The sequence below is a fragment of the Mustela erminea genome, chromosome 19 (assembly GCF_009829155.1).
Source record: "Mustela erminea isolate mMusErm1 chromosome 19, mMusErm1.Pri, whole genome shotgun sequence".
NCBI classification, from domain to species: domain Eukaryota; kingdom Metazoa; phylum Chordata; class Mammalia; order Carnivora; family Mustelidae; genus Mustela; species Mustela erminea.
In genome coordinates, this window is record NC_045632.1 from 14342949 (window position 1) to 14358090 (window position 15142).

Sequence of the window (15142 nt, forward strand, 5' to 3'; positions counted from 1 at the left end):
AGCACCATGTTATCCTTATCCAGACCCACATTTGGCTCCTGTCTCGAACCTCCTCTCACCCAGGGGAGAGATGAATGCACTGACAATAGCCAACACACGAGTCCCCTGGAGAGATCAAGGTCCCCTGGGAGGGTAAGTGACTGACCTGATGTCCCATGGGTGGGGAGTCAGGGACCGAAGCCCAGACCTCCTGGCTTGCCAACCGAATGTCCTTTCAGGTATAGGCAGATACCATATTCAAAACACTGAACAACAGGTGGGAGGGCCTAGCACCAGCCAAGGGGCACGGACACTGGCCATGGTGCTGAAGCAGGATTCAGAGGCCCCTGCTATGCCATTTGTTGGCTTCAATGGAGGAAAGAGGCTCAGATACCAGTGCAGAACGTTCACTAAATGGAATGGCTACATCAGCTGATTGCCAGCCTGAGATCAGCCCATCTCTGTAGTATGAATAAAGAGGGACCCCAGTCTCAGAATACACATCCATGCGGGTCCCCTGGAAGTCTCTTTATGTGTACCCTCCCTCCGCTGCACCACCCTGAGTCTGGCACCTACCTGCTGATACTGGTTATAGCTGGGCTGAGGGTAGGTCTGTGCAGTGGGGGGCGGCGGTGGGGTGTAGGGAGCCGGGTTGTAGCCGCCATAGCTCCCATAGTTATAGGCAGGCGGTGGTGGTGGTGGCGGTGGTGGGGCTGTGTAGCCCTGGCTGTAACCTCCTTGGTTGTAGGGTGGCTGGCTGTAACTCGGCTGGAAAGTGGGGGAAAAACCAGGGTTCAGCTGGGATGGAGGAAGGGCCTTCATAAGATGTGCACCACAAAGCAACTTCCCTGGGGGAGGTTGTTTGCGGGCTGAGGAAATGGGTCAGCTCTGTGACATGGTGGGACAGGGAAGGAGGCAGGGTTGTGTTTGTTCTGGACTCTACTCCCAGCTCTAATATTCTGGAGGAGCAAGGGACACAGCCTCTCTTCAAATTCTACTGCTTTTTTCCCTCCCGTAAGATGAGAGTTACAACAGAACTAGCCCTTCTGATGGCCCTGCATCTTCGGGAAGCTTGAGCGCACAAGCCACCAGGAACTCCCTAAATGGTGGTAGTTGTTTTGGGAAGGTCTGCTGAGAACAGTAGTAGCAATTTCCCAAGTGCTTCCACATGCAGACTGGATCATTAATCCCTCTAATTCCCCCATCAACCCTGTGAGGCAGGTTCCACTAGCCTCATTTTATAGAGCAGGAATCTGAAGCTCAGAGAGGTGAGATTAGTGGACCCAAGTCACACAGTAAAAAGTGGTGGAGCTAGGACTTGACCTCTGGTCTGTCTAGTTCCAGAGTCTTACCCACAAAGCTAGAATACCACCCATCCCTCACAGCAAACCTTGCAAATGAGTTCTACCAACAACTCCATAGTCTTTTATAAAGAAAACGAGGTGCAGAGAGGTGCCACTGTTTGTGCAAGGTTATAGAACCCAGACATTGTGGGGTTGGGGTTTGAATCTGTGCCTACCCATCCTGTTCTAGGAAACATTCTGGTTAGACCAGGACTGGGAGTCATTCATCGGTCTCTTGGCAACTGTCCCCAGGCCTGGCATGTGGAAGGCACTTAGGAAACGGCTGTGGACTACTCTGGCTAACAGCGCCTGTGCATTCCAGAGCCCAAGCACTGGCTTTTGGAGAACTGGAACTGAGCCAGGAGCTGCTCCAGAGTGAAGCTCTCAGGACACAGGGCAAGACCTCCCAAGCTCAGGGCATGGCTCCAAATGCTGCCAGTCTAGGCAAAAGGAACTCCAATCAGGTGCTTTCTTGGGGATTCAGGAGAGCCCAGCGACAGCAACTTAAGCAATAAACACTCACAACACATGACTGTGAGGGGGTGGGAGAACAGGTAGGTTCCTGATTTATCTGGGTCTGGAAGGAACAACTAGGGTCCACTGCAGTCAAAAGCACTGCCAGGAAAAAGGGCAGAGTTGGAGGAAAGAGTAGAGACGTGTGGCCAGGACGCCCACTGCCCATTCCCCCAGCCCACCTCCTCTGGCCTGTGGACGCACACGCTCCTTCTCTCACCTGTGGAGGGCTGTAGCTGCTGACAGTGGGGGTGCTGGTATTGGCGCTTGAACCGGGGATGTTGCTATTCTTGCTGTAGCTGCTGGTCCCCGGAGGGTTCCGAGCAGGGCTGTAGCTGGGTGGTGGTGGCGGCTGCTGGGGCGGAGGCTGTGGCGGCGGCGGCTGCTGGGGTGGTGGCTGCTGCTGAGGAGCCCGGTTGTAGCTGCCTCGGTTGTTGGAGTTGTTGTTATCCCGGCTGTTGTTACCCCAGCGGTTCTGGTTGTAGCCACCACCTCCACTGCGGTTGAAGCCTGTGCCGGATAAGCCAGGGGAGAGGCCCTGTCACTCTGAACTGGTGACCCTCAGGAGCAGCGCTCCACTCTGGGTCTCCCCAGATCCCCAGGCGCGGCCCTGATAACTCAGTCATCACTGTCTGCTGACAGGCTTGTCTTGCCCACGGGACTGTGAGCTTGGGACCAGGGCTGCTTGGTTTCTACTGTGTCCCCAGCATCCCAACAGCTGCTGAACAAATTGGAAGAGGTGGTTAGGAAGAGGGCAGGATAGTCCTCTTCATGCTTGGTCAAACAGGTCAGTTCCCCCTGAGCCCTTGAGCAGCTATGGCTGGGCCCAGAACCCTGCCCCCTGCCAACTCCCACTGGTCTCTGGACCTCAGCCTAGACACTGGTGTCTCGGGAGGCCTTTCCTTAGTCTGCTCCCTCCCAGCCTGGATCAGGTGTCACCAAGCTCACGTTAACCCAGGGCTTTGCCACTCAGCCCAGAAGCCTTCTGGACGGCCACTACAGGGTGATGTGTCTGTCTGGGTCATGGTGGTGTCCCCAGAACCATCCAGCTCAACATTGAAGCTAAGTGAGGCATGCTAGCTAAATCATGATCATACACTTTGCTTCAGAAACAGCAGAACTTAATAACAGGCCACTTGGTGCTAACTCTAGGTCTGGATTCAGTCAGGCAAATCTTGGTTAAATTAACTTCTCTCAGCCCACTTCTCTACTTGTTTTAATACCAAACACCAAAAACAGTCTTAACATTTGTCTTGTGCTAGGTCCTGAGCTGGAAACTAAGACCGGTAGTAAACTTGTTCTGGCCACTCTTAAGCAGCTTACGGTCAGATGGCAGAGAAGATTTGCAAAAATGACACTAGAGTAAGCTGCAAAGGGGCCTGGGCTTCAGGAGCAACGCCCAGGGAAAGCAGGACAGTGGGGGAGTTCCCCTGAGGGCCTACGGTTTGACTCACCACAGTTCTCCACCAGAACTCAGCCCACAGCCCACAGTCCATAGCGGGTGCTAGGCAAATTCACCTGCTGACACAACGCCCAACCCTAGGTCACAAAGCCCAGCCCTGCCCCGGGAGCCAAGAGCTGAGAGAGCACTGTTTGAGATGGCTCACCTCCTCGGTAGTTGCCTCCTCCACCGCTGCCGCCCCCTCGGTTCTGGAAGCCTCCTCGGTTACCCCCTGGTGGGCCTCTGTTGTCATAGCGCTGGAAGCCACCACCACCTCCGCGTCCCCGGAAGCCGCCACCACCTCGGTTGTCAAAGCGCTTTTCAGGGGGTGGCCCGGCCTTGCGACCTTCCTCGTTGTACTGCCTCACCAGCTTGTCGGCCTCTTCCCGCTGCAGCTCAACGAACAGCACCTCATCCAGGAAGTCCCCAACATCCGGCAATGTGAAGTTGGCTGGGAAGAAGGCAGGGCCACAGGGAGAGGTCAGTACCTTCCCCCGTCTGGTTCCGACACCCCCGGGACACTGGCGTGCCAGAAGGGAGATAGCATAGGGGATGAGTAGTGAGTGACAGAAGCAAAAAAGGGTCTCAACCTAACAGTGTTCAGGGTTAACAAAGACTCTCCTGTCTCTCTTCTGAGGAAATGACCTAAGTGCCACCAAATATAAATACTCCCTCCAGCCTCCCCAGGGAGTGGGCCAGGCAAGTGGAATTAGCATCCTTGTTTCTACAGAGCAGGAGACAGAAGCCAGCTCAGTACAACACCGGTGGGTGCCAGAGGTAGCGCCTGTCGGGTTTTTCAGTGTCTGCTCCCACATATCCTCTCTCTCATCCTGGCCCAGCCCCACTGACTCTGAAACCCATGCCCTGAGAGATTTCTGGCAGCTCTTCCATTCATAGCTGCACCAGACAGGAGGTAGGAAAGAACGGACAAGATCAACAAAGGAATAAGCCAGGAGTTGGGGAAGGGACTGTGGAAGGTGCTTTCCTCTGGAGGACTGCGCTGTGCTATCCCTCTGGGAACCGCTCATCTCCTACCTTTCATTTCAAGGACCGCGTGATCTGGGACATCCTTCCCCTCCTCGTCGGTTCGCTTTATTGTCCGATCTTTTAGGTCTTCATCAGTGGGACAAATTACAATGGCTTTGCGCTGGAAGCCTTCAAACGGTCTCATTTTTCGTCTCTGGGCTGACCCATAAACATTTGTCTAGGGTAGGTAACAGAAGAGGCAAGAAATGGTACATTACAAATTGGGTTTTTTTCTCTGTCAGGCATTATGTAGGCCAGGAAGAGAAAAGTATGCTAGTTCTCCAAAGTAAAGAAACTCAGAAAACCACTCTTTTAAGATTCTTGAGCCCATCCTCAGAAAACTGACTTGGGAAAGTGGCTGCTGACAGTCACAGGACAAGGGGTTCCCTGCGGTTACACTTTAAACTCCTATTTGTTAGTGGTATGCCACCTTACAATCTCCCCCCCATTCTAAAAGTAACACAGGCTCATATGATAAATACTTTAGAGTACAAGGCAGAGTAAGAATGTAGAGTAAGAACCCCTTCATCCACTTCCTGCCAGTCCTCCTTCCCCAAAACGACTTGTACTGAATTTACGTACTTCTAAAAAGATCTGTGTAATTTTTTTTTTTCTTTTTTAAAGCACTTACTTTGAGACATGATGGGAAAGTCTTAGAGGTACACATGGAGAGTGCTCATGTTAAAATATGGAATGCTTCATGAACCCATGGGTCATCCTCACGCAAGGGCCACGCTAATCTTCTCTGTATTGTTCCTATTTTAGTATATGTGTTGCTAAAGCCAGCACAGATCTGTGTGATTTTTAACACAACTGCAGGGGTGCCCGGGTGGCTCAGTCAGCTGTGTCTGCCTTCGGCTTAGGTCACAGTCCCAGGGTCCTGGGGTCGAGCCCCATCAGGCTCTCTGCTCAGCAGGGAGTCTGCTTCTCCCTCTCCCTTTGCCCCTACCTGCCCTCTCCTGCTTGCATTCTCTCTCTCAAATAAATAAAATCTTTAAAAACAACAACAAACAAAAAATAACACAAGTGGAACCAGGCTAGGTACTGTCCTGAAGGCCTTTTAATTTTTTTTTAAAGATTTTATTTATTTACTTGACAGACAGAGACCACAAGTAGGCAGAGAGGCAGGCAGAGAGGAGGGGAAGCAGGCTCCCTGCTAAGCAGAGAGCCCAACGCGGGCCTCGATCCCAGGAGCCCGGGATCATGACCCAAGTCAAAGGCAGAGGCTTTAACCCACTGAGCCACCCAGGCACCCCCTGAAGGCTTTTTCACTTAATGTTTCTCTAATTAACGTTGCCAGTGTTCTCTTTTAATGGCTACATATTTACAGAATGGTTGCCATAACTAACTGGCCCTTTCTGACACTTGTGTGGACTCTTGTCGTCAACACTATGGTTCCTTTATTCACTCAGTCCTTCTCTAAAGCATCAGCCTCACCACAGACTTTTAACCAGGAGCTGGGCAAGGCAAGAGCCTGTGCATTTCGTAAGTTAAGTTTTGCTGCTAATGTTTCCCTTCCTCTTGGTGATGCGCAGGTGTGTGCTGGGCTGGTGGCAGCACAAAGCGGCGCTCTAGAACACACAGGACCAAGAGCAGCAGTTAACAACAGCTTCCATTTACGGAGTACCTCCTATATGCCGGGCCCTCTGGAACTGGGGCCTGGACCCGCGGGACCCCAGAATCAGCCTATACACCCAAACCACCTGGATGCTACTGATAAAGAGAGCAGCCCTAATGTCACTCGGAATTCCCAAACCTGTCTCTGGAGGTAGGACCCAGCCACCTCTATGGGTATCCGACCTATTTAAACTTAGACACTCAACACAACTGGAGTGATGAGGAATATGTGCCTTTGAACAACTCTGAGAGGCTCTGACGGACTGAGGGAGAAGCCACAGCGGGGAACAGCCCGTAAAGGGGCGTGCACATGAGAATATACCACATGTTGAAGCAACGGCTTGGCAGGATGCAAAGCCCCAGGTCAAGTCCTAGTGTGGCCGATAAATCACTCTGGCCAGTCCTTATAGTTGCGTCACTTGGCAAACAGAGATGAAGAGCCTCCCTGCCAGGGCTGTGAGGAAGAAGCGGAAAAGGATGCAGAGCAACAGTCCCCACGTGAGAAGTCCTTGAGCAGGGGTTCTGAGACGGCCTCCAGCACAGGAGCCATCCTGACGCAGGCAATGTGTGCGTGTGTGTAGGGGTTGCCTGGCACACCCCAGCTCGAAGGCAGTGTGTGTGTGTTTAGGGGTGGCTTGGCACACCCAGCTCTAATCTGACTTGCTCAGGTCCCACCCATGTGGTCCTGGGTGAACAGTGCCACTCAGCCTACTTGTCCGTAAAATCAACGTACTGTGCATTTAATGAGTCTCAAGCCCTTAAAAGGGAGAACAGTATGAATGTCAGACGCTCACCATTAAGACAGCAGGAGTTCATATGTGTAAAAGCCCTTGGTTAGCCCAGGACCTGGCTCACAGCCAGCAGTCAACAACTGGGAGCCATTGTTGTTATGGCCGTTACCGGGGAGGGACGTGTGCCGTGGTTAGCCTCACTGTAAAGTAGATATGAAGAAATCCACACCTGGGGAAGACCAAGCCATAGCGAGTTCCCATCAGAAGGGGACGGGGGTGCCTGGGTAGTTCTGTTGGTTAAGCATCTGACTCTTGGTTTTGGCTGAGGTTGTGATCTTAGGGTTTTAAGATTTAGCCCCAAGTCAGGCTCAGAGCTCAGCCTGGAGTCCCTCTAAGAGTCTCTCTCTCCCTCTCTCTCCTCCTGCTCACACAATAAATAAATAAATACATAAGATCTTCAAAAAAAGGAAGAAGAAAGCAGGGACAATGAGATAGGGTAGAGCAAATACGGGCTCTGGGGAGGAAGCTTGGGGCTGAAATCCCAGCGGTGCCTTCAACTACTTGTGAGACTGCAGACAAGTCACCTAATTAGCCCACGCCTCAAATTTCTTCATCTGAAAGACAAGGATCAGATCACCCACTTTCTGGCTCTGGTGAGGATTTGCAGATGTGAAAATGTCTGGCATGTGGCGAGGAGGAGGCAGGGAAAGTTCCAAGTCAACACGCACAGGGTGGATCTGAGAATAGGGCCAACAGGACTGACACTGTCCCAGGACAGACTTCCCAATGGAAAGGATAAAGGAAAGTTAAATTCGAAGAAAAGACAAGACACAAGAGATCCTCTCCCAAAACACGGAACAGGAAGCTGGGCTGTGGGTCAGCCAGAGGCCAGGGACCCTGGTGTACATCTGCTGGAAGATCTGGGTGGTGGGTGTAGCTGTTCTCTAAACCAATCAGACCTCTGGTTCTGACACACACCAGGTGGGGATGTTCCTTCCCTGTTCCCCGAGGAAAATGTCTCATCCTCCAGGGACAGGAAGGAGGACCGTGTGTGCTGCAAGCACACATCCATGCCGTGAGGACTGGCCCAATAGAGAGGCCTTGGACTACAAATGGTTAAGAGGCACATCAGGTTACGGAGGAAAAGTCCCTCTCCCCACTGCTCTTCCTGGACTCATTCCTGAAAGCAAAGCAGAAGGTGGCATCTGATCATAGCAAGATAGAATTTGGCCTCCTCTCGCTAAATAATGAGGTTTTCTCCTGGCACAAAAGCCAGAGTGACTGTGGCCCTAAACCAGTCTGTGGACAACCTATTCCATGGTTCTCGCCTGGAAGAAGTGATCCTCTTTTCACTGCCTTGAACCCCAAGGACAGGGATAAACACCTCCTAGAGGCTTTCCAAGGGGCAGACCTGCCCTGTCAAGGTACAGAGGAGGGGGCAGACAGAAGCAATGCTTTCAAGAATGCTAGTCCCTGCAGCTTCATGGGGTGGTGGGAGATGGGGCGGAGCAGCCTGGGCTCCAGTAATAGGCAGCCTCTGTCCCGGGAAGTGGCTAGACTCTGAGGGATGGCTCTTCAGACACTCTGGAATGGAGGTGCTGAGAACACACTTGGCTAGTGTTTTTAAGACTGCCTTTCCCTCCCCTTATTCCTGGGCTGGGGGAAAGGAAGAAGAGTGTCTGAACCAGGCCAGCAGAAATGCAAATGCTTGGCTTCCTGGAGAAAAGGGAGTTCGCTGCTCGAGGCTGTTGCTACAGCAAACACAGTGAGGTCAGAGCCCTTAGGTCGGCCCAGCATTGCTCTGGTCACTGGGGGCTGCTGGCAGCTGTTGCTAGGAGACCAGCACAACAGCTAGGTCAGCTTTTCCAGCTGTGTGGGATCCCTCTGCCCTGCTCCTGCTTCTCCCAGTCCCACCCTGCTTGAAGATGCTGACTCTAAGAAGGTCTGGGGTTGTCTGTGTTCCTTGGCTTCCTGGCTATCCCCAATCCCTAGCAATGTGCACCAAGGGACAGGAGTTAGGTTTCTCCAAGAAGCTATGTGGGTAGTTCTGGTGTGTGATGGTCCGTGGGACTGAGGGAGTAAAACAGTAGGCTGCTCCCAGCCTGAGTTCTCTGAGAGTCCCACTGTCCCCTGCCCAGAGCTCATCAGGGTCAAGCTGGTGGGGAGAGAAACCTGGCTGGACCCCAGAGGAGCACATTTAAAGCCAATGACAAAAGAGCACACTCTGGACGAGGAGCGAGGTAAACCCAGTGGAAGGAACCACACATGCGGCAAGAGAACTAGCTGGAGTGTTAACAGCGGGACAGGCCGAGGCTCTGGGGGTGGGGAAGGTGGAGAAGAGAAACACCTCCCCCTCCACCGCCTGCCAACAAGAGGCGGTTTACTCTGTGCCTCTACTCTTGGCTCTAGGTTTCTGTCTCATGCAAAGGCAGGGCACTCGTCAACAGGTACCCAAAGCAGGACAACCACCACACGTTCTGCAGACTGAGGCGCGGTTGGCAACACTGTCACATCCAGCCCTGCTTCTCATTACTGCCTGGCCTGCTCTGGGCTGTTAGAGCCCGAAGGGGAACTCCTAGTCTGCAGTCCCGACTCTGGGGGTGGTTTGGGGGCCTCACAGAGGGCCCTGCAGAGGCCTTCTCAAGGCCTCCAGGACAGATCCTGCTCCTGTCCTGTCTCGAAGCCTGTCATAGGCCAGGGGAAGGCCAGGCAGCACCTCATTCCAGAGGCTTTCCATGGATAAGCAAGAATCCCAAAGAGCACTTGAAGTGATGCAACCTCTGTTCCCCTTTCTCTTCAACCTTTCACCAGCCAGGCGAAGTGAGCCCTGTTCCTCCCTGATGAAAACATGACCATGGTTCACCACCGCCCTCAGGACAAAGTCTCAATTCCTTTTATCATTGTCCATGTTCTGGCCAGGCACCCCACCTCCAGAAAGTTTTCCTAATTTTCCACCATGGCCCCCACCATTCTTGGCTGTGACTTTCTGGGAAGTCAGCAGAGGCCTGTTCTACCAATAAAGCAACTGCAAACTTCAAATAGGTTCCTTTCCCAAATGAGGCTTCAGCTTCCCCTCTGGTCCACTTTGCTCCTTGCCTTCCTCAGATGTCCCACAGCTGTAACACCCCCATGATCTCAAGAGGACTCAAGTCATCACTAAATGTAGTCCAGGTCCCTACACACCTAAGAGCTTGTGCTCAATGAAACACATTCCGGGAGAGAAGCCGGGATCCTGGATGAAGGCAGAATCCTGGCTCATACAGCCTCTTTTTCCTTCCCACTCAAAGATGAGCATTTCTGAGGCCAACCTACACAGGAGAGCCAAATGCAGGGAAGTCTGACCACTCAGGAAAAATCAAAGGAAAAAGGGAGCAGAGAGACCTGAGCTGAGACCCTGGGACTGCAGGATCTTTGCCTGACGCACTGTTTCTGCTTTGGGAGTTCTATCTAGCTCAGGAGACAGCTATGCATCAACTTACCCCTTATCACTGTTGAAGCTGGTGGAGTGGAAAGTGCCCGCATCTGGCCAGGGGTCTGCTCTGAATCTTATATCCTACTTCCAGGCTTCTCTGGAACCCACTTTTGGGGCTTAACACAAAAGAGGTCAAACCACTGGCCTTAGACCTCGTCCTGGGCCTGAATAACTTACAGCTTCAGGCTCCAAGTCAATCCTCCAATCTGTGGTTAATGTGAGAACCCTCCCCAACCCCTCCTTCAGAGTTTAAGTTATTTGCCTCCCTGTTGGCTTGGGTCACTGGGCCTGACAAGCAGGTCCCTCTACCAGGAGACCAGGAGCCCTAAAGAACACAGGTACACCTAGTACAGCCCTGGACCCTGTCCCTGAATAAGCCAGCACAAGCTGAGAAGGCCAACAAGTGAGTCTTCACAGAGCTCAGCTGTTCTGTGCCTGGCTCACAGGCTGGGGGCCTGACTTCTAGGGATAGCCCACTCAGAGATGCTGAACACAGATGTTAAGACCATTTATCCCCAGGACTATAATCCTTCACTGGGCCACATATCTGAAATGGGTTTTACAGATCATTTAACCAGCAAACTGGGGGCAGAGAAGGCAGATATCTAGGTATCTAAGTATTTAAGTTATCTAAGTGTCTAAGTATCTACGGTATCTTGGTATCTAAGCAAGGAAACCTCAGGGTACAAAAACACTACTGCTCTCTACTTTTCAGGACCCAGAGTCCCACTAAGACCAAGTCGGACTCTAATTTCAAAATGCCCTGACAAGAATGGGGCAAAGCGAAGCTTATTTAAAAGATAAAGTCTTTGGGATGCCTGGCTGGCTCAGCTGGTAGACCACACGATTCTCGATCATGGGGTTAGAAGTTTGACCCCACGTTGGATACAAAGATTAATAATATAATCTTTATTTTTTTTTTTTAAGATTTTATTTATTGGAGAGAGAGAGAGAGAGAAAAAGCACGCATGCACACACACATAAGCAGGAGGCACAGTGGGAGAGGTAGAAAGAAGCAGGCTCCCACCTGAGCAGAACCTGATGTGGAACTTGATCCCAGAACCCTGGGATCATGCATGACATAAGCTGAAGGCAGATGCTTAATTGACTGAGCCACCCAGGTGCCCCAAAAATAAAATCTTAAAAAAAAAAAAAAAAAAGGAAGAAAGAAAGAAAAATTTTAAAACGTTTTTTAAAGGGGGAGGTTGGCTGTATGCATCACGAATGGGGCTGTGCTGTGGCAATAACTCTGGGTGGCTCTTAGACTATCTTGTGCTCAACTGTGGGTTTTTTTTTTCTTTTTAATTAGTTCAGTGAGTTATCTTTTTTTTTTAAAGAGTTAGTTTATTTATTTGACAAAGAGCGATCACAAGCAGGCAGAGAGAGGGGAAAGCAGGTTCCCCGCTGAGCAGAGAGCCCGATGGGGGGCTCGATCCCAGGACCCCGAGATCATGACCCGAGCCGAAGGCAGAGGCTTTAATCCACTGAGCCACCCAGGCGCCCCTCAGTGAGTTATCTTTATCAAAGTTTAGTATTATGAGATCATGTCCTGTATTCTTTACAAATTCGAGTCTTCAGGGCTCAATCCTATGACTGCAGCATTGCTCACTGGATGAAAATACACCTTTTCAGGTCCACCAGCCCATCCCACATCTCTGCCATTACGTAAGAACACCAAAAGCATGGCACAGCCTCGGCCAATATTTAGTTTTCGTAGCATGCTGTTTCATCAACAGGCCACACATTTCCACTCTCAACACTTAACTGCTTGGCAAGATCCTTTAATTTGTCCATCATAAAACTATCAACAGCGAATAGCTTTTTTTCTTTTTGTCTTTAAGGACTAATTTCTTAGGGCACCTGGGTGGCTTGGTTCGTTTAGCGTTTGACTTGACATCAGTTCAGTTCATGATCTCAGAGTCATGAGATCAATCCCCACATTGCATTGTGCTCGGCACCCAGAGGGGAGTCAGCTTCTCTCTCTCTTCCTCCCTCTACCCCTCCCCAAGTCGTGTGCCTCCTCTCTCTGTAAGAAATTAAAAAAAAAAAAAAAAAAAAAAAAAAAAAAAAAAAAAAAATCATTAAGAAAGGAAAGAACTAGGAGCGCCTGGGTGGCTCAGTTGTTAGGCGTCTGCCTTCGGCTTGGGTCATGATCCCATAATCCTGGGATCAAGTCCTGTGTCAGGTTCCCTGCTTGGTGGGAGGCCTTCTTCTCCCTTTCCCACTCCCCATTTGTGTTCCCTCTCTCGCTGTCTCTGCAAATAAATAAATAAAATCTTAAAAAAAAAAAAAAAAAAAAGAACTAGTGCCGTCTTATGCACTCTTTTAAATGTTGACTATGAGGCCTCATTTGTTCCACTATAAACAGCAGCTTACTGGTTTATTATGAAAAGGATGTAACTCCAGAACAGCCACATGGAAAAGCAGCTTCGGGCAACATACACAGAAGGACACAGAGATCCTGTGCTCTCCGAGCACACCACTCTTCCCCAACCTCCACTGTCCACCAGTCTGGGAGCTCCTACTCAATTGTTGTTGTTTTTTTAAAAAGATTTTATTTATTTATTTGCCAGAGAGAGAGCGAGCGAGCGAGCACAGGCAGGCAGAGTGGCAGCAGAGGCAGAGGGAGAAGCAAGCTCTCTGCCGAGCAAGGAGCCTGATGTGGGACTCGATCCCCGGACGCTGGGATCATGACCTGAGCCAAAGGCAGCCGCCTAACCAACTGAGCCACCCAGGCATCCCTCAATTGTTTTGTATAAAATGCTCACTCCTATGCGAAGCCAACTTGGTTCCCTGGTTTCCAACCACTTTTCTGACAAGCCTGCCACCACCACCAGCTCTGCCCTCACGGAACTCTGAACTCAAGGGATCCGTGGGCTGTGCACATGGAAGACATGCTGGTAAGGCTTCCAGGACAGGGGTGCCACAGCTCACACATCTGCACTCAGATTTTAAGAGAGCACAAGGGCAAGGCTAAGGGCAGCAGAGACTTATTCATAGATCCACCATTATGGGGTCAGCTACATGAGAAAGCCTTCGGGACAATGTCCAGAATGATGTCTCACAGGCGGTAAACATGAGGAACTTGTTACTCTGAGACAGGAATCCATCCTTAACCATGTTTGGCTCATTCATCCTTTTGAGAATACCGAAAACCACGGATGATCTTCCTATCCTAACTCAAAACTGTCCAGTGGTTTGGTTTTTGTTTTTTTTTAAAGGACGTATCTGTGCCTGCATACAAAATTCTGTTTAATTTCAAAGGTTCCCAGATCACCTGATGCTAACAGCCTTCCTCTTAACTGGCACACAGTATGTGACTAGGTACGTAGTGGACAGTCATAAAAACATGCTAAAAGAAGCTGGGACGTACCTGTTTCGTAGAGTAATTAACAACAATCTCCAGCTACGATACGCCAGACCGTGTGCTATGAGGGCACCATTACTATCTCCCTCTTACACACCAGGAGACCAAGATTTGGAGGATGAGGTCACCTGCCCACAGGCATGCAGCTAGGAAGTGGCAGAGCTCGACTCAAGCCCAGGTTTGTCCAGGTCAAAAATCCATGTCCCTCCCATCTCACTAAATAGCTATCACCGGATGATGTTCTTTTGGGCTGCTGAGAGCCTGAGCTACATCTGGATCATGCCCCAGACCCCACCCACCGACTGGACTCAAAGAACTATGCCAAGAGTCTGGGACCATACATGATGATCAGCACTGCAGTCCAAGTATTCTGGGGAAAAAAATAAAAGTACCAGGCACCCAACAGGCCCCTTTCCTTTCCTGGGGCAGGACGGTCACCAGCAAGTACCTGATCTAGGATATAGTTGCGTTTCTTGCGGGCGGCGATCTGGATGAGGCGGTTGAGGCACTGGGTGGCCTGCTGGATGAGGACATCCCAGCGGCCGGCATAGTTTCGCTGCCGGCGTAGGCCCATCACCTGTGGGCAGAGGGTGGTGAAGGGGTGGGTGGTCCTGGCTGCAGGGCAGCAATGGAGCGGGGGGTGGGAAGGGGTATATATGTAGTGACCAGGGGCCATCCTTACCCGCATTTTATCCATGATGGCATTGGTACCCAGAATGTTGTACTTCTTGGAGGGGTTGGAGGCTGCATGTTTGATGGCCCACGTGGTCTTACCGGCAGCAGGCAGGCCCACCATCATCAAAATCTACAAGAATGGGACAAAGAGGGACACTGAAGTAGTAGCAGTAGGTGGCATGGAGGCCTGGCACCACCCTCACTCACTGGTAACCTCAAGGGTAACCCAACCTCATGGCTGCCTCCAGAAAACAGCAGCAGTAACTGCGTCTACACAGTGCTGTTGTTGAGATTCAAAGACATGAGGGCTGTCAGAGTCTTAACGGATGGCCTTGCACGGGGTGAGCACAAAATCAAGTGCTGTTCTTGTGAATATTTACACTTTGGTTCAGGCAGGATTAAGTGGCTTCTGACAGGGAAAACCCCGGACAGGGTCACGCACTGAGAATGGTACACATAGCGGCCAGGAGAAGTGGTACAACCCTCCTGGAGGCCGAGAAGAGGACAGACTATACGCATGAGGACAAACACGATACTTTAGTACATTCAGAATCTGGCAAACACTAGATACAACCTAAATACCTACACCAAGAGGGGAGCAGTTCGTTTGTCAGGCCATTAAAAATGGGTTTAAAAAGAGGGTTTCATGTAGTTGGCTAAAGCTCACAAAATAATGTTGAATGAAAAGGACAGATATCAAAATGCTTATACTTTATCATCTCAAATTATAAGTTTGTGTGTACAAAACAGGCACCCAGCACAGCAAAAAAGATAGACAGCCTAAGCTCAAAAACTTTACTGGTGAACTTACTTGCAGATAGTGGAATTATGAGAAATTAACTTTCATGTTCAGTTTTTTAGGAATAAGCATAAAAATCACTTTTGTATCTGAAAAACCATCATTTTGAGAGCAAAGCTCCCTGGTAGAGCTTCTGCAGCCAAATCACCCCCAAGATCTCTTGTCATTTTTGTTCATCA

The 15142-nt window shown here is 50.7% G+C and overlaps 1 protein-coding gene and 1 non-coding gene across 5 annotated transcripts in view; both read right to left on the bottom strand.

Moving 5' to 3' along the window:
* Positions 1-15142, bottom strand: part of HNRNPUL1 (heterogeneous nuclear ribonucleoprotein U like 1) — a 37451-nt gene that overhangs the window by 1218 nt on the left and 21091 nt on the right. For all 4 annotated transcript variants that reach the window (XM_032323216.1, XM_032323213.1, XM_032323214.1 and 1 more), the window contains exons 9-14: positions 14172-14294; positions 13938-14066; positions 4312-4480; positions 3443-3727; positions 2056-2345; positions 556-747 (exon numbers count right to left, since the gene is read on the bottom strand). In XM_032323216.1, coding sequence (XP_032179107.1) covers positions 556-747; positions 2056-2345; positions 3443-3727; positions 4312-4480; positions 13938-14066; positions 14172-14294 — 1188 coding nt within the window. The remainder of the gene's footprint in view (positions 1-555; positions 748-2055; positions 2346-3442; positions 3728-4311; positions 4481-13937; positions 14067-14171; positions 14295-15142) is intronic.
* Positions 4985-5091, bottom strand: LOC116580424. The gene has a single exon (XR_004281659.1). It is a non-coding gene; the product is annotated as a U6 spliceosomal RNA (small nuclear RNA).